At 55.1% G+C, this 19,361-nt stretch overlaps 1 protein-coding gene across 1 annotated transcript; it reads right to left on the bottom strand.

Annotated features, from left to right (window-relative positions):
* Window positions 1–370: 370 nt before the first annotated feature.
* LOC119090646 (calpain-C) lies at window positions 371–18,385 on the bottom strand. Its single transcript, XM_037213492.1, has 15 exons — window positions 18,271–18,385; window positions 14,699–14,840; window positions 11,595–11,664; window positions 10,588–10,702; window positions 10,015–10,155; window positions 9,338–9,518; window positions 8,058–8,138; window positions 7,408–7,577; window positions 6,457–6,629; window positions 4,998–5,206; window positions 4,487–4,651; window positions 3,488–3,614; window positions 1,764–1,944; window positions 876–1,077; window positions 371–518 (listed from the first exon to the last, which is right to left on the bottom strand). Exons 2-15 carry the CDS (start codon window positions 14,837–14,839, stop codon window positions 492–494), a joined length of 1,983 nt encoding a protein of 660 aa, XP_037069387.1. The 5' UTR covers window position 14,840; window positions 18,271–18,385; the 3' UTR covers window positions 371–491.
* Between the last annotated feature and the right edge of the window lie 976 nt (window positions 18,386–19,361).

Raw genomic sequence — 19,361 nt, 5'->3', positions numbered from 1 at the left:
TCCTTAAGATTTGTGCCATCCGCTGTTTAGCGCTGGCGGCTGCCGGCGAAACACAACGGTGAGAGTGAAGAGAGTGAACGATTGTTCTAGGTGAAAGAGATGCGCTGATGAAAAGCAGTCAGTCAGCTGTCGCTAGCTGAGCCGGCACAGCGCGCAGTGCAGAAATTACTGGCGCGACATCGAAAACCCTTCTCAATATAAATCAGCCACGAAATGAAACTATGTAGGCTTACATTTTATCACAACCTTTTGTCCTAAGCTAATAGGTGTTTCGCCAAATCAGGCGCGGGTCGCATTAATTGATCTTCGCAATTTACTAACGGCATGCAGCACAGCACTGGTGTGACGAGGATGGTCAGAAAAAAACTGGTTTCATGCTCTCTTTTTATTAAAATAATGTCAGTACAGGGATGTCGCAGTTCTATCCTACACAGGTGAACTATGTACACGGCTTCAGCAGGTCGCGTTTCCTTCGGGAACCGCCGGCACGTTCAGCAGGAAAGAGCACCTTTCAACCACTGGAAAGGAATGGACAGTTAATTAGCGGGAGCCGGCACATTCTCGGAAGCATTGGTTACTAGGGAGTATAATACAAGCATGGACACTGAACGTGGGAGGCTCCTGTACGCCTCGACGAGGCCTTAATGTAGTAAACAGATTCTGAAGCAATGTGTCGGCGTTTGCTTCGGCATCCAACCATCATCATCCGCTTGCATGTTTTACGGCAGGCACTGCATTATGTAGCCGTGCACTTTAGCAGCTCACGCGGGGCCGGTGACAAGTCACAGCCCAGCAAATAACCGGGACTCGTCCACACCGCTCCGACCTCCCGCAAGCCCCGCTCCGCCGCTCCCCGCGCGGCGCAGGGCCCTCACCTCGGAGATGTTCAGCTTGACGATGCCGCTCTGCTGCGGGTCCTTCTTGTCGAACACCTCGAACGCCACGCACAGCTGGAGGACGGCGCCCACGAAGTCGCCGAAGCGCAGGGTGCCGTCCTTGCGCCGGTACCGCTGCGTCAGCACCGTCATCACGTCCGTGCTCAGCTGGAAGCCGACTTCGGCCAGCGCGTCCCGGAACCTGGTGACGGTGCCAGTGACGTTACGGCGGCGGCGCTAACGTCACGTCGCCGACCTTGCTGCAGTCGCTGGAAGCGACACAGTTGAGACAATGCTGGGAGGGGGGGGGGGCACTTCGGGACGTTGGGGGTCGAGATGCTGCAGGCGGCCGGTGAGCCAACGGAGAATTGGCTCGGAGGATGCAGAATTTGTAAGTCAGGCAGCGCACTTTTATAAGAGCGCCATAATATGGCAGCGGCATTAACTGTGGTTAGTGGGGTTTAACCACGCATTCAACGGCTAATGCCATCTAGAATCGGAAGCTCTCGCACCGATTTCTGGGGGGGGGGGATAAAACTCTGTCCTCGAGTCAGGTTTGAACCCTACGCTGGACGGTTGTGTGGTGATTGCTCTCTTAGCTTAGCCACACCTAACCCACAGCGATATTAAATAACTCGTGACCGTTCAGCTGAGCACGTCGGCGAGTGCGGACAAGTACGCTGCTCTCTCCACACCTTTCGCCCCGGTGTATCTTTACAGCCATAGAAGTTACTGGCGGCTAAATCGCTGACGTCGTAATTTCGACTACACATTTGGCACGATATCTGCGGGGCACCATCAACGTCATGAGAACCTGATGATGAACAGGTATCCAGTGTTATCGAACAAAGACACCGAGCGGCGGCGGGTCATGATGTCGCCTCTCACCGCTCAGCCTTGAGCACGCCCGTCTTCTCCTTCGTGTGGTTCTTGAACACGCCCTGCCAGAGCTTCAGACTGCACATGAGATCCTTGAAGTCGTTGAAGCTGAGTCGGCCGAACATGGTGACGTCCATGGCGAAGATGATCTGGCGACAAACGCCGATCGTGGCGCAGCTCTTGATGTAGTCTGAAGCGGAAGGACGTGTCAGAGGGTGCGGCTCCCGCCTTGCTGGGCCTCTGCACCGCTGCGCACGATATTTGTCGCCTCCCCTCACACCCATATCCCTAGATTGGAAGCAATGCCTGTTAGCAGAGCCAGTGAAAACCTCCGCTCCTCGCCCACGCTGCGAGATACGGATTCGAGACGAGAGATGGGAGAGATGGATGGATAGATGGAGAGATGGGTCATGTTGGATGCGTTAAACCCGAACAACGATGTACCTTGGCATATGAGATGGGTGGAAATCGCGCACGAACTATTGCTGCTCTGCTACCCAGCACGATATCTGAGGTTAGCGGTCTCAAAGCAAAGGTTCATCCACGTCATGCAACTTTGACGGAGTATCAAGATTGCATTGCTTAACACGTCCGCGTAGTGGTGCACATCGGAGGCTTCCCCGTTTAAGATAAACCAACGTAAATTTTACCAACGCCCAAAATTACCAATACCCTTTTACCAAGGTGTCTTGGATGTTTTGGTTCGAAGGCAATTCACAATGAAGTCCCCATGTTAAAGGACCATTGCAAAGGCGTTCCGAAGCGTGCATCAACTGCGCACCAAGCCAGCTCTTTCCGTACCGTTCTGTGCGCCACCGCTATTTTCCCCTCACTCCCGGTGTCAAATGTTCGTAACCCTCACTAGTGCACGTATTTATGACCTTCATCAGATACCTCTGAAGACCTCGCTATCTCAAAAGCCAAACACTAAGTGTTGAGTCGAGTGGAACAAGCATCGGAAAGCTCTTGCAACACTGCATAATCAAGAAACATCAGTGTAGGTGTGACCTTTGGTGAGCAGAACCAGGTTATCTGGATAACGGTAGTGAATGGAGACCTCTGTGGCACCTTCAAGACTATGCTTGTTATGAGAGCGTGGAGCATGTTGTCGTGCAGCTTTTAACACTAGACATCCCAGCCCACCGATAGCCGCCCATCGCTGGGTGCGACTTGTGATGTGGTAAGCCAGGTCATCTGGGCAGAGCCCTGTGTGCAGGCTCATCAACACGTTATCCAAGCGTGATGCGACGACGGAGCAAACGACCACAAATAGCAATAAAACTGAATCAAGCTTCGGCTTATGCGCTATAATGAGTGCCAAAGTATCTGATGAAAGGTTCAATATTTTTATGTACCTACTTATATATCTCGGCCATGCACCTGTATTGACCCCAGATACCTGAACCAAGTATGTTTTATGAAATCGCGTCGTCAGATCGCGTGAGCACGGGAAATGAATACCAACATGGCATTTAGAAAGCAGGTCGTGCGGTAAACGTGACACGTCAGGTTCCTGGTCCTGGTCAAGTTATCGTTCCTGGTCTACAAAAGATGAGGTCTATTATTACCTGTTCGCCATTCATTTGTAGCTTATGCAAGATGGGTCTTCAATTTTTCGTAGGCGTGAAATGCAACTGTCAGCACCAACCGTTTAGTATTCTAAGAGCTATTCCCAAAGACATCATGAGGCCTGTTATGATTCCCTAGCCTCGTTGAACAAGGATTAACCTCACCATTCGGTAGACAAGCCTCCAGCAGCTCCTGCAGCTCAAAGGCGTTGACAGTCTTGTGCTCGTCGGCTAGCTGTAGGAAGACGGCCTCATACTGGTTGAAGCCCTTGCCATCGACACTCGAAGGGGCCTGGAAAAATGAAGCAAAATAACATCGCAGTGTGAAATAACGCGATACGCAGAAGAAAAATAGCACGTCTGACTGGGTCTGAAGGATATCTTTATGACGCACACGTGTTTTCATAGCCTGTGCCCGCCCCCACCCAAAGCAAAAGACAGAAAACGCGTGCGGACAAAACCGGTCTCAAACAAAGTACGAGCAGGTCCGTAACCACCATGGCATAGGTGGGCAGCACTGGCATTCTGATGCCATGGTTTATCACTCAACATGTGTCAAGTTAGCTATGACGAGCTGCCAACCCAGCAGAAGTAAAAATTAATCCAGTCCCCAACTGGGCTTCGTCAGCATCCAGTCATCTGACCTTATCATTCCAAAAATGCTTCTGATATCCCAACACAGTCGTCTATTATCACCAACACTAGTACACGCGTGCACACACACACACATCGGACACCAGCACTTACAGCCACATTACCGCACTATCGGACGTCCGCAGCTGCACTCGGTACACGCCACGGTGCAGGCAGCGAGCTCCGGCGGTGCACCCTGAGGATAGGGTTGTGCAGCGCAGGCAGCGCCCTCTGGCGGCGTACCTTGAGGATGGGTTTGTGCTGCGCAGGCAGCGCCCTCTGGCGGCGTACCTTGAGGATAGGGTTGCACAGCACAGGCGGTGGCTCCCTGTGGCGTACCTTGAGGATGGGGCTGCACAGCACAGGCGGTGGCTCCCTGCGGCGTACATTGAGGATGGGTATGCACAGCGCAGGCAGCGAGCTCCGGCGGCGTACCTTGAGGATGGGGTTGTGCAGCGCAGGCAGCGCCCTCTGACGGCGTACCTCGATGATGGGGTTGCACAGCACAGACGGCGGCTCCCTGTGGCGTACCTTGAGGATGGGGTTGCGCAGCACGGCTGGCGTGGTGTCGATGTAGCGCAGCTTCACCGCGTTCAGTGAGAAGACGCGCAGCGTGAACTGTGCCTCCTGGCACGGCTCGAACGTCGTCGGCACGATGATGAAGCCGCCCGGCTCCAGCGGACACCGGTGCGACACCTGGCGCAGCATGCGAGGCAAGTTAGCGGACCACCGGCACTGAGGGCTCTAGCAGAGTGGTCCGGTGTCGCCAGCACAAGAGACGTGTTGGTAAAGCGTTTTACAAAGTAAAACAAAGGTAAAGCGCCAGCACAAAGGACGTGTCGTTAGCCGTTTTATATCTGCTGAACTGTGTGGACGCGTGTACTTGCAAAAGGGACGTGTTACGGCGCGTCAACAACCCGCTGAATTTGAAAAGTTGAGCTCAATGTGTTGGCAACCACACCGCGGAATGCATCAACCACATGCCGCGTCACATATCAACCAATGCCGTATTGCATGAAGTGAGACATCGCCCAACACTCACCTGTCGTCCGTTGGTGTACTGCGAGTTGACCAGGCTTTTGTTCTTCTTGAAGAAGGAGTTGTCGATGGCGTCGACGCTGCCGTTGGCGATGGGGTAGACAGTGAAGCCGACGACGCGAGGCTCGGTCACGGTGTGCTGGGTCAGCGACACCACCACCTCCTCCGGCTCCGTCAGCACCAGGTGCAGCCGCGGGTTGATGTGGAACGTATCTGGAGCAGCGGGGAGTCGCAGATGACGAGAAGCTGACTTTGTTAACAATCGCAAGGTCGCCGGTTCGGGTCTTGGTACGAGCCCTTTTCCGGTTACCGTGTTTCAATCAGCGTCATTTGCCGCGACGCTACTGGTGTTGATCAAGGCTGGCGCGATCAGCATATACGCAGTAAATAATGCAGTCGAAACAAGAAAGAGTGCGGGGACGAAGGCAGAACGTAACCTTACCTTTGGGGGGATGGGGAGCGAGGAAAGAAATCGTATAATATGCGCATCGCGATATCATGTTGTCGTATTTTACGATTTTCCATGTAAGTGGTAGTACGCAGAGGACATTGCGGCGAGCAGGGGACAGTCATTCACTATCCCCATCCACATACAGCATGATAACAGTGACGTCAAGCAAGGCCAGATTTGTTGACAGCCGATCATTTCCATTTATAATATAAGCTACGCACCAGTCGTGAGCCCAAGTACCTGCAGGTTCGTTAACATAAACGCAAACAGGTTAACTTTACTGCTATGTGTAATTAAGGGTGAAAGTGTTTAATTGGCAGGTAAAATCCACTGTTGAACTACAGGAGCCACCGTAAGGACCACAGCTGAGATTTTGAGGACGCACCGGCAAGGTCAAACGTTTGTAAATGAGATGGGGCGAAGAGGGATATCGATCCGTCAGATTCTTTTGAGGCTAGTTTCGGGGTTAGTCACTAGCATTCATTCTGTAGATCTGGCTCGATCAGTGGCCAGCCTGACTCCGTTTAGCCTGATCCGTTCGCTTGCCAGTGGAAATTTTGACCAATCGGTAAAATTTGCCTGTTGTTTGTCTTACTTATAGGATCAATGCACGTCCCTGATATCTAGTGGCACACCAGAATAAGAGATATCCACTCAAATAGCGTATACGATTCGTGTTGCCACATATTTTGATCGCCAGTTAAGGCGCGGTCAAACGACTGTGGCATAGCTCTGGCAAAATTTTTAAGAGCCATGCGCACACTGTTCGACTGTTCGACTTAGGAGCCATGGGCTTATTGTCTAACTTAAGAGCCATGGGCACACTGTCTAACTTTAGAGCCATGAACGCTCTGTCCGATCCAAATGCATCGCTTCACTCAACAACACTCAACAGGTTGCCACAGCACCGTAGGAGTAATACCACCGCTTCTGCACACCACGAAAGCAAGCCAACACGTGCGAAGAGCTGACGCCGCCTCCCGTCCGTGCCGCGGCAGACGAGTGGCGTTACCTGCGTTGTTCCTGCAGCCGCCGGCGGTGACGCCGCGTCTCCAGGAGCCCTGGTACACCTTGACCTGCCAGGGCACGCGGGCGCGCAGCGTCGGCTCGTCCCTGGCGGTGTCCTGGTCCAGGTGCACCACCTCCAGGTGCGTCAGCGTCTTCACGAAGTCCGAGTACGGCATCCTGCGGTGGAACGTGATGGTGATGCACCAGATGGCCGCGACGGTGGAGATTTTTGAAACGTGGTCAGTCTGGGGTAAACTTGGCGAGTTTTAGTAAGGCGATCGCATGTTTAAGTCGTACGGAAGTAGCACTCCTTATATCAGCAATTAAGATGCAAGATAGCCTGCAAAACGTGAAATAATGACAAAGTGTATCGTTTGCCTTGCGTCCATGCACATCTACTTCCAAGGACTAGCGCTCAATGTTCTCGGAGTTCGGAAGTCGCTGCCCCTGTCCCCTGTCCCCTGTCCCTACGTCACTGTGACCCAATTGACGAGTCACAACTTTCCACGGCAACGTGGCCCAGGCTGAGCTGAACAATCCGCCACCTTGACATGGCCCACGCTGCCCTCATCACACACCATGGTGTGAACGCGCTCAAGTACTGGTAGCCATACTCGCCACCAGGGGAGCCCCTGGGGTTGTCCCGGACCCTGGCCAGTCCTGGACAGCCCATCACCACCGGCCCACTCGCCGCAACTCGACCCCAGCCCGCCCGAGACATCTCACGGCCGCTGGTCCACTCACCAGAACTCGAACCCAGCCGGTCCGGGACAACCCATCACCACCGGCCCACTCGCCAGAACTCGACCTCGGCCCGCTCGAGACAACTCACGACCGCCGGCTCGCTCACCAGAACTCGACCTCAGCCCGCTCGAGACATCTCACGCCGCCGGCTCGCTCACAAAAACTCGACCTCAGCCCGCTCGAGACATCTCACGGCCGCCGGCTCTCTCACCAGAACTCGCCGTCGGAGAGCGTGTGCGGGCCGAGTCGCTCCCGCTCCAGCGCGCTGACCTCGTCCCACTCGAGCGAGCCGCGGGCCCAGCGGCCCACGTACTCGCCATTGTGGCCCAGCGACGAGCGCAGGCGCACCAGCTGGGTCGGCTCGCCGCTGAACTGGGTCACCTGAGGCGCCGCGGGTCAGTGGTCAACGGCCGAGGCGCGGCCGGCGGGCACGCATACTTGCAGAAGGTCGCCGCGGACAGAGCGCTTCTTAAAGGAATGTTTATTACGCAATGTTCTAGGGTCAGTGTCAAGTTTCTCTCACAAATTGGAGGGAAAATGCTGGGATTTACCGAAAAAAGGGACCATCGCTGCTCGCCCCATCCCCTCTCCCGCCTCCCCTCTCCTACCTGGTTACCACGCCTGCTCATTTCACATAAAAATTGGTAAGATTAGAGAGCATGATAAGATAAATAAAAAAAATTGAAAAACGGCAAACTTTGATACCCAATAGTCTCAAGGGAATTTCGTCTTAAGTTATATGTTTTAGTAAATGGTCTTAACTATGCGTTAATGGCCATTTTAATGTATATTGTTAGGCTGCACTGTAGAAAATCAGGCAAAATAATCGGTCATGAGTTTAAGAAGCGTACGGGAACGTACCCGTTCTATGTCCAGCACCCGGTAATTGGTGCCCAGCAATATGCCGTTAGCGAGCTTTTCTGGACTACCATTCTTCGGCGTCTGGGGAAGACGGAAGCACAGATCACACATGAGGACATAACAGAGTACACCAACCAAGGCCTCATGAAACATATTACGAACGTACCAATAACTGCTGATGTTTTCGTCGGATAGTGGTTTTATCGCAAACACGTTACATGACGACCATAAGACTGTAATGACTCCTGGCTTCACAATCGTTCCCGCCGACTGCCGCGGGGACGACAAACACCAGGCCGGCGGCGAGTTTCGAACCCACGCCTCGGCTCACGACAATAAGCGCATTGGCACTCTGCCAATGGAGCCACGCCGTCCACACCAGCCGGACCTCAGTGGAGAAACAGCTGTTACGCGTGCAACACCAGTCATGAATGAATGCGTTTGGTTACATATCGATGCTTAGGACTGCGATGGCCATGTCCGTACGCAATGTTAGCTAATATACACTCGTGTACAAGTCACACGACCCGAGTTCTAGAAAGTGGGAGCTTTCTGCACACCTTTTGTAATAAGTACTGTTGGGGAAGATGTCTAAGGGAGGTCCATGACCTTAACGCTTACCTGAATGCTCGTCCGTGCAGTGACGTTTCAGTGTCGCTGCAGTGACATATGAGAGGCAGTACAGTGATGTTTGAGCGTCGGTGCAGTGACTATGAATGTCGGTGCAGTGGCGTATGAGTGTCGGTGCAGTGAAGTGTGAGTGTCGGTGCAATGACCTTTGAGTGGCAGTGCAGTGACGCATGAGTGCCGGTGCAGTGCGAGTGTCCTTCTGTTCTTTGAATCGTGTGAATGCCTGTCTGAGCAATATAAGTGCCTGAGTGGGGTGTGCGGTGTGTTGTGTCTGAAGACAGCACGAAGTGAACGTGCCTGCAATCTCATCTGTAAGAGCATAATGGCTGGACCCTAATTTGCGCAGTGTCCCTATGGCGTGCCGGTGTGCACTGTTGCCACGGTGTTAAAGGTTTGGCACGGCAGGCGGCCGATGATGCACAATGCACTGCGTAACACCGGACCTCACGTGCATACAGTGCATCACACACGGGAACACCGCTACGTACACTACATCATGCCTGAGTGGCCGTATATGCAGTGCACCGTACCTGAGTGCCCGTTTGTTCGGTGTATTGTACCTGAGTGCCTGTCTGTGCGTCGCACCGCACCTGAGTGGCCGTCTGTGCGGTGTACCGTACCTGAGTGCCGGTCTGCACGGTGTACCGTACCTGAGAGCCGGTCTGTACGGTGGCCGTGATGATGGAGGTTTGCTGCAGCAGGCGGCCGATGGTGTGCGCCGCACCCGTGGCGTCCTCCCGGATGCTCAGCGTCTCGGTGATGCCACCAGTCATGTCCGCCAGGCCGTCCAGCGTGCTGCCGTACTTGAGCGCCTCGTACGAGCCATGCAGTCTGCCGGCACGACGCGATCACGTGACAGGGCTGGGCTCACGGAGTGCCCTCCGCGAGCAGAGTTGCGACGGTGGCCGGGGCGATTTGGGCGCGAGCGCGGACCTAAACTTCTTAGAGCGCTAGACACTGGTACTAAGAATGGATAGGAGGCATTTCGGCAGGTTTTTACTCTAACGCATCGCAAAATAACCATGGCAGAATGAAAGAGCTGGAATTGTTGCCAGGTGGGGTGAGAACGTTAATATTCCGCCTCCAACGGCTTCAGCCCAGTCCTGCCGTTCGCAAAAGAATCACACTTCTGACTTTTTTAGCAGATGGGGAGGTGAAGAATCAACACCTCCCAGGTACTCACCCGCGACAGCATTAACAGCTCACCATGACTGTGACTACAAGTCATCAAATATTATTTTAGCTAGCTGGCAGAGTTCTCCGTCACAAACAGCTTGATGACACATGCGCCCGCGGCAGAACGCTGGTCGGGGGGGGGGGGACTCACTTGGCGCAAGCCTTCTCCAGCAGGGACATCCAGAACACTTGCTGGCTCTGGGACGAGGTGAACGCCAGCTTGCCGTTGACCGTGGGCAGCCGGTCGTCGACCAGCACCTCTACCCATTCGCCGTTCCAAAATATGCGGAACCTGAGAAGTGAGGAAGCGATTTAGATTATGAATGGGCTCGCGTCTGGACAGGTGGGTTATTCAGCGGTATCCACCTTAGCGACCTCACTCAACCTTCTGTCAAAGAAGATAAAAACGTGGGTAAATGGTACAGAGAAACCATTTGCACCTATCGTGTTTCCAGCCATATGAAAAGCTGCGTCCGGCCGTCAGTGACCGGCTAGCGGCGTTTCCCAGGACATTGTGCAGGTCACGATAGGATGTGCTACATCATTTGCTGTTCACATATCTACAACCGAAGCGAAACCCTTCGACCTGCTCACTAAGACCACTGCACCATCTTACAAGGACTTCTGTCTTTGCGGCACGCAAAATCCAGCCTTTTCTACGTTTGACCGTCAAGCGATCTCGCTGAGATGCATCGGACAGGCAATGTGAAGTGACGTCCCGTACCTAAAGATGCCAGCATAGACGTCGCCTCCGAAAGCCTGGTCTGCCGGAACCACACGGTAGAAGAGGCCTCGCGTCATCTGCAGACACCCTATGCACGATATGAACCAGCGATCCCCTGCAACGGAGGTCGCAGGGTCAATCCCAACAGGAAACACGGAAGGGGACGGCAGTCGGGCTAATGTAGTCATAACACTCGTGGTGCATCTCCCGAACCAGTGGCCATTAGGGCCTTTCTTTTCGACTTGGGCTCGCTAGCCTAGGTGGTCAAATTTAAAGCCAGAAAAAGCGGAGTTGGTCAGAAAGAAGTTTGCGAGAACTCTCAAACGCGGTGGCTAAAACTTAATGAGCTGCGCACCATAATGAATGATGAAACGGTGATCGCAGTCGTCGCTTCATCGTTCGTTGTGGTGCGCTGTTCATATAGTTTCAGCCCACCGCGTTTGAGAGTCTTCACCAACACACACACACATGGCTCTCAAAACACAGCCATTGCAGCCCATGTCTACTCTAGCTATCACTTTGGCAGGAAGACAGGCGGGACCGCGACGAAAGGACACGGTTTTCCCTCCCTCTAAACCGGCCGGCTGCCACACCTGACCCCGCCGACGACTTACTCAAACAGATATGCATCTGGAGAAAGCGATAAGCCAGGCGAGCGCGGCGACTCGCAAGAGCGGCATCGGCGGCTTGGGACGAGGTGGTGGCCGCAGAGCTCCGACCGTCCTGTTCCGCCGCACGTGCCACTAACCCGGACGGCCGGACCGGGCCCCCGGCTCGACCGCGTCGCTCAGGAGGCGCCGGACCAGGAGCTCGCTCAGCCGCACCGGTCATGTCAGGCCGACCAATTCTTATTCAGCCCCCCCCCCCCCCCCCCCCGACACATCTCGTTATCCGCATGCACTCTAGCTTTTTCACGCTTCCATGGGCACTTGCAGTAGTTAAGCTGCCTGATTGAAAACCTGGACGCGCGCCTGCCACCGAAGCTATTAAGCCGCCGGCCCACTCACCCAGCTTTCCAGGAAGAGCGTCGAAATCCAGCACTGAGTCTCGAATGAACAGCGGCTCTGGAGTCAGCTCCTGCGAAGTCACAGGCGGCGCTCAGTGCCAAGGACGCGCGGGCGGTCGAGCTCCCCGCACAGCTCGAGGCTCGAGGCTCGAGGCTCGAGGCTCGGCACGTCGGTACCGTGCCCAAGCTCCGCGGCGCCTTCTCTCAAACCTGGACGCGCGGCATGTCAACTCTGCGCAGAAACCTCGCTTCGTTTCGTCCTATTCCACCCGCGAGTCTCCTGACTGCAGTAGCGGCACGCTGCAGCCCCCTCCCCCCGCACCCGCTGCAGACCACGCCCGAGTTCTGCCAGACGGCGGTTGGCCCCAGCGTCGGTATGCCGTCGATGGCGCCGTGTCCCGGCGGCGCTGTCAGACAATGCGCCAGACGGTTGCACGGAGTGACAGCGGCCGCCATGCACGAAGTGAGCGCTGGCGTGCGCGGCGCTACGGCGGCGAGGCGTGCGGCCCAGCCGCGGGCCGCGGGCCTGCGCTGGAAATCACCACCAAACATGGGTGAAGCTTTGGGCATCTTGGGGAACTTGGGCAGCAACAGAAGCCCTCCTGATGTTTGGTTTGGCCACCAGTTGGAGGTCAAGATCTCTAAAAGAACAACAAGAATAATCTAAAACATAATGCAACACGTTTGTGGCGAATGTGCTTAGTTTGCTTTACTTATCTTTTCACCCCAAACCGGTGGTGGACTGGGGCAGACAACACTTAGCCGGCGTCGAGTGACGCTGAGGCGTCTTCGACAGGTGGTGCGATTGTGATGGGTTTGATAACGATCACTGGGACTATCACATCCACTACTGGGCCATGCCCAACAGCTGGCACGCCAGCTGCGGTCGCCTACTGGCTATGACGTCACTGGATAACGGAGTCTACAGAGAACGATGCCACGGTGCTGGCCGGCCGTCGCTGAGTTCTGATGTCAAGGGTGTGCGAATGGGCGCATGAGAAGTCCTATGCCCAACAGCAGCACGACTAACTTTCATTAGACATGCACCAAAGCAATCCGGCGCCAGTTATCGTTTGTTGTTCTTTAACGAGCATCGTACTATGGAAACCAAAAGCTTCGGATTTCCGGCTCAACTAACACATGATACAAAGTCAGAGGACGTGCTTCAAAATTATGTGCCAGTGCATCACGCTGTCGTGTTGTGCTCAATCGCTGCCAGACGCGTAAACAAGAGCGCGGCTCCGGGCGGCTCTGGCTCAGACAGACAATGCACAATGGAACAACGTACAACTGCCCGCCACACACATTGGCTGAGCAGTTGGTCAGATGAGGCGTGTTATAACGCTTCCACAGGGCACGAATGCCGCCATGCACCGGTTATGTTCTATCCGTATTCAGGGGGCCGTGCGTCTGCGGCCACAGTCCTTACCGGAATGCATTGCGAGCACGGAAATTCCTACCTACAGAACCCAAAGCGCATTCCAGATATGGTCAGTTATCGCTCGATTAAGTCAGTATCCACTGCTCAATAACTCCGAACCAGTTGTGTGACCGCATCCGATGGTGATCAGATGAGAAGGTCTGGGAGTCGGCAAGAAATTCCATAATTCCTCTGCAGCACAGACTGTCTTTACATTCTGCCTAATGTAGTATAGATGAGGTTGTAAAAACCGGCTAGTTCTTTGACAATTATGCAAATTTGTGCATAGTAACATGCTCAACGAAAGCATAGGCCATGACTGCCACTAAGAGGAGTTTATACACCTCCATTCTAAGAGACAATACTCCCGAGTGACAAACTGTTATATCACTGACATCAAGCTAGCCGGTCTAAATAGGCTATAACATAACACATAAGCCAATTTAATAAGCTGGACAGGACAGTATGAGCTGCACGCACAGACAGCTTTTGGTTACAGTAAAGTTACAAGAAATCCATCCAAGCGATGCACCCGATCAGCGAGCGGCACAAGCTACAATGTCTAGGGTAGCTCAAGCGTAAAGAATGGGAGGCGTGCTGCTAACGGCGGTCACGCCCGCACGTCCCCCACCATGCAGGTGGAAGGTCAACCACACATCATTACGCAAAAAGTTATTGAAGTCGTGCACGATCGCAGGCGCCTGACTGACCCACTGTACAGGCACGCCCAAACTCCACAACTGCTAACTGCAATGCCGCACAGAAACACAGCTCAGTGACTGTGACGACGCATAGATAGGGAGCACCGCGTGCGGTAGGAGGACGAGCTCGTCAGCAGCAGTAATGAGTGCCTGCGGTAGGAAAGACAAACCAGCGGTCGTTATTAGGAACTTGCATGCTGCCCAGAAGTAAATTTTTTAAGGAGTCTCTATTTTGCGTCCTTCCAGGGTCACATTTTCATCTACCTGATTTATCAACAGGCGGCTGTCGTTGAAGAAAACGGGAACGCTTTAAGGGGAGGGGGGACAACGGGGCACGTGACCAAAACTCAACCCCAACCTCAACCAGCTTGGTCAAGTTGACCTCAACCGTTTTAATCCAATGCGATCATTCCCTTTAAAGACAGTCACGAATGGTTACATTGTGTCGGCCGTTTGGAGACCTCTTCCTGCCGCGCAACAGCACTGGGGAAAGTCTCATCCCCGCAGCTCCATACGCAGAGTTGTGAGGAGAGGAGAAAGCCGCGGCTCCACTGATCCCCTCACGTCGGCCCGCCCGCGGCCCTCACCGGCGGCTGACCACAGCGACCTGGGTCGCGAGAGTTTGTCCGGGCCGCACTAGGACCAGATACCGGGTGGCACCCGTAAGGCGCCACTCGGTCTGGCTCGGCCAAGACGCATGAGCGCGACAGTTATGGCTTGATTCATGACTGTTGGATAAGCGTAACCCGTGATCTCAAGTTTACAACCGAGCTGAGGTCGAGATGGCCGGAACACGTGCTCGGCATGGATCTTTGTTCGATTCAAAACAACAAAATTAAATACATAAACAAGATGGTTTCTTTTCAAAACTTGCTTATGCTCGAAATCTGTTAAAGGGTATTGTATATACGGTGTATTTTCATGTCATGAACCTCCATAGCCCGATCGAACTCACCGCCACGTCGCTCCTGTGGCCACACTCACCGCAGGTCGTTTCCACACGAACTGGAAGGGTGGAGTCTGGTGGTAGAAGACCGAGGCCTGGACGGCCGGGAAGTCGGGGTCCTGCCATAGCTCTCCCAGGCGCAGGCAGGCCCGCCGAACGCGCTCAAAGTCCGAGCTCATCCTGAGGTCAGAGAAGCCATCCATTACACCGCGCCGGCGACGGAAACAAACAGAGCAATTATGACGCGGGGCCAATCAGTCAGTAAAAACACAGACCGCTTGAAGCGATGTCCTGCCAGTGCTTAAATAAATCATTAAATAATTCACGAAGTTGTCTAAAATAAAAAAAACAAAGAAGCTTGTGTGTCGATTTTGACCTCACGATATGCGCTCCCCACAGCCGTGCATTTGACATCTGAATGCAGGATACCCACGACGTCGCTTGCATCCAGGATCCAGCCCACGCACTCTGCGGGCAGACAGCGCCACTCGTCAGCCCGCCACACCCTAGCGGCCACGATCGGCCCCTCATTGGCGTCGTTCGGCGCGTGCGGCCGTGGCCGGCGCTCCTCGGGCGGCGCCGCTCGCGTCCGGGTGGAATGCAGCGCCGCCCGGCCGATGTGGGCCGCGTGCTCATTCGCCCCGGCGCCGCCGCCGCCGCGTCCGTCGCTAGGGAGCGCCGCATGCCGGCCGCTGCGGGGTCTCGGCTTCCGCACATTTGGCGGCCGTGTCTCGATGTCTGTCTGCTGGCTGTTTGGTCGCGTCGGGACGTCGTTGTCCTGCCGGCGCCGGCGGTGTTTGTGTTCGGCACGCCTCCACCAGGAAGTGTCGCTACGAGGCGTGGGCGGGGCTGTGTTCCTAGCCGCGTGCTGTGACAATAGTGACATGTTCGAGTGCCATCTGCCGACCCTCCTTTGCCCCCCCCCCCCTCTTTTGCCTTCCTCGCTCCTCTCTCTTCTCGCGCCAGCGCACGTGTGTGGCTGACCTCAATACTCCGTCGGCCGGCCAGCCGGTCGGCCAGTCGGCCGTCGAAAGCAGTTATCACGCCAAATTCTTGGCACGGGTGAGGCGCGCGCGGCGAAGCGCCATCGTTATGCCGGGCGCCGGAGAGAGTCCCGGTGCCGCTGACCGGCACTCCGCCCGCCCCGCCAGATCCGACTGACACCAATCACAGCCGGCGCCGGCCGGTGTGGTGCCGGCGACTCGCGAGGCCCGCACGGCGCCGGCGCCGGCCGGCGGCCGCGCGGTGGCGACCTTGAGTGACTGGACCCGGTCACTTTCGGTCAGATGGCGGCGATTGTGCGCGTATCGTACCGGTGACCAGAAAGACCAGTTTCCGAATGAAAGCCAGCGGCGTGCCGTTCTTTTCTTAAGCAGCGGCGACTTTACCTCAGAACCGCATGGACCGCCGTTGGCTGTGAAACTGCGGAACGAACTCGTTATCGCGGCTTAACCCACGAAAATATGGTGCCGAGCGTGCGACACGGTGGAGTCAAAAGCACCGCGTGGCCAGCCTGTGACGATGATATCGGCGAGATCGAAATGTTTTGTGTACGAACTCTAAAACCAAAGGCTGCGCTGATAGTCCCGCCTTGTTTACGCTCACTTTCAAAACTGCTGAGTGTTCATCCATTTTGTACAAGCATTGCGTGACCGAACGCAACTTGAATATTGCTGCCTGAAGGCTATCGGGGAAAGGCACTTCCTGGCCTGACCGCTGACGACCTGATCTGGCTCTCAATCCCCCCCCCCCTCGTCCCATTCACCGCTTCTTCCGCACCCTGACCGCTTCTTTTCCCACCGGGAGTATGTTGTACCCGTAAGCCATGAGCCAGCCGCGCGTCAGCCGTGAGCCAGCCCTGCGGCAGCCACGAGCCAGCCCTGCGGCAGCCATGAGCCAGCCCTGCGGCAGCCCCTCCCGAGCGCCTGCACGGCCCGGGCTCAGGTTCCACGCGTACGAATAAGTCTGGGTGAGCGACGTGACCGAACTATTGCCCCATTTTCGCCCACCCATTGATCCCACAGCCTTGAAATTGCTCATGATGGCTGCCAGGGTTCCAAACGAAGCCCAATACAAAACCTGGTCTCGTCCGAACAAATCTTCAAGCATCACTCAACGAAGTTCGTCCGAAGCAAGAAAATCCGAAAGCGAGCTCTTCTTCACTGACGCAGCACATGACATTGCTGATGTGTCAGCACATTTCCATCTGTTACGCGTCCCAACCTGCTGAAATAAATCCCTGCTTAACACCATCCAGCACAGTTCAGAATCAACGCTAACACACTGTCCATGTTACGAGTCGCGGCAAAATCACTGGTAAAGGAATGTTACATATTGGAATATATTAAAGCGGGCATCAGGTCCGCTTAAATACCCTCCTTAATAGCTATGGGTGTACATTTTAGTAGAAAAACTGGTCTAGACAGCATAATTTCTCTGCTTAGTAGATATACTTCTCAATACGTCACTGTTCGATTATGTCATCGTACCTAGCATAACAAAGATTGAGAGCCAATTGATGGCCGTTATGTCTGGAAATCGTGCTCATGGACGTCATATATGAATGATTCTACCATTATATTTCTGTTAGCCTTGAAAGCCGCATCATTAATGTAATAAAAGGATTAAAATGACATCATTATGGTGTCATGGATGCCTGGGTGACCTTGAAATAGTCTCCCCGGAGAAGTCTGCACCTCTTCGCGGGCGTGTAGCACAGATCGGGATCTACAGAGCGACTTAGGTCCCAGAAAGGGCGGGGCTGTGAACTGCACCGAATGATCTTAAGATTGCTATTTCAGTTCAGAGCTCCATACAAAGGTGGAACGCTCCCTTTAACCAGGCATGACATGTACTAGAAGACACAATGAACGTGGCTTCCCATACAGACTGCATACATGTGTTAAGCAGGATTTGCTCAATTTTCTGCCCTGATTTCAAGCCTGACGTTCCTCACCACGACACAAACTAAGCCTAACGTTCATCACCAGGACACGAACTAAGCCTAACGTTCATCACCACGGCACAAAGTAGGCCTAACGTTAATCACCAGGACACAAACTCAACGTGGGGGGCGCTGCGGCAAAGCATGCTGAGCACGGTCCGAGAACAGCTGTCTCCAGGCCGGGTCATCGTCCTCCAGCGGGAGGGTTGAAGCCCCGGCCGATTAACCCTCGAGAGCCTCCGCCCATGGGGCGCCACACGTGCCCGAAGAGGCGGGGCTGTTTAGCGGGATTTAGGCCCCCACCTGGGGCACGAGCGCCGCGCGGCCTGCTGACCCTCAAACACCAGAGCCATCGGTAATCCGCCGGCGGCCCGCAGCCCGATACAACAGACCGCTGCCGTGACACGCCACCGGCATATGTCGAGGCTTTGACGGGCCGTGAGGCTCGACCGCACCGGCATTGTCTGCCTGGGCCATTGTCCGGCCATCGGTCAGACATCCGGTGCCCTCGCAGCCGGCGGGGAGGGCACCGGCCCGGCTGCGGGCGCCGCACGCCCTCTCGCCGCGCGTGGCCAGCCGGCCGGCGGGCGGCACCTGACAAAGGAAGGCGGCCGGCGCCGGCCGTTTCGCCAGCGCGACGGGCGGCGCCGCCGGCGACGGCCATACCTGCGATCTGCGCTGGCTGCGGCGGCGGGGGGCCGATGCGCACGTCTCCGTCTACCGCATGGCGCGCCGTCGGCCGCCGCTCGTGCACTGTCCGGTCGCGGCGCGCGGGGCCGCTGACGTGTCGGGCGCCGCCGGCGCGCTCGCCACGCTCGCTCGCTTTGCTGCAACACTGGCGCGCCCGCCGCCGCCGCCGCGGGTGCGGCCGACAGCCGCCCGTGACGTCACTCGGCCGCCGGTGACGTCACGGCCGCGCCAGCTGACGGCCGCGCCGCCGCCGCCCGCGGAGGAGCTAACGGGCGGGCGGCGGCGGAGCGGGGCCGGCGACCAGCGTCGCTGGCCGGAACCGGAGGCGTCGCCGCCATCGGACAGGTGTCCGGACATTGGTAGAGCGGTAATGATATCCACAGCTGTAGATGCGAAAAGATAAAGGTGCATTGATGCGGTCAGGATAAATCGCTTGGGGCAATGGCTGATAAGCAGGAAGGATGAAGTAAAGGTGTGCGTGGCGGTACAAAACGGGACAGTACACATCTAACAAGCTCGTTTGAATTTGTTCCTTCGTTCTTTCCCCGAAAGTTTGAAAATGTCACCATAAGTCAATTTTTGGATAGAAAATGAAATGTTAATACCCACCTACACTTTGAAAAAGTTCAGAGTGACTTCTGTGACTCAGAACTGATCCTGTATTCCAATGGCATATCAGCGATTACAACCTTTTCTGAAAGGGTGAAGCCTTACGTGATTTCGAACGGAGGTGCAACCGTAGAACAGGTGCTCGATAATAATTCAGTCATTCTGTTCTAAATAAGGAGGCATGCCATAGATGGCGTGCCTCTTCAAAGGCAACCTTCTGTCTTTTCTCTGAAAGTGATCTAAATATAACCTTTACGTAAACTACAAAACGTGAACAAAACCTTAAACCTAAACGTCGATGAACCACCTATGTGTCCAAAGGCCCAAAGAGGTACGAAGAGGGGGCCTTGATTCCATTGTGGGGCTACAGGCCAGCTGCGTGGTAAGATGAACCACGCGTGGTAGGGTAAGATGCGTGGTAAGATGCGGTGCGGATCGGACACATGAGGAAGGACGCC

Source organism: Pollicipes pollicipes, unplaced genomic scaffold (genome assembly GCF_011947565.3).
Source record: "Pollicipes pollicipes isolate AB1234 unplaced genomic scaffold, Ppol_2.1 Scaffold_3087;HRSCAF=3621_pilon_pilon_pilon, whole genome shotgun sequence".
NCBI lineage: Eukaryota > Metazoa > Arthropoda > Thecostraca > Pollicipedomorpha > Pollicipedidae > Pollicipes > Pollicipes pollicipes.
Note: the sequence above shows the minus strand (reverse complement) of the source record. Positions and strands in the feature narration are given on the sequence as shown.

Excerpts from the sequence above, each read along its gene's own strand:
- LOC119090646 (XM_037213492.1), bottom strand. The coding sequence starts at position 14,839 with ATGAGCTCGGACTTTGAGCGCGTTCGGCGGGCCTGCCTGCGCCTGGGA. Across the intron at positions 8,139-9,337 it reads CCGTACAGACCGGCTCTCAG|ACGCCGAAGAATGGTAGTCC; the intron begins GTACGGTACACC and ends CGTCTTCCCCAG. Across the intron at positions 1,078-1,763 it reads GGCGTGCTCAAGGCTGAGCG|GTTCCGGGACGCGCTGGCCG; the intron begins GTGAGAGGCGAC and ends CACCGTCACCAG.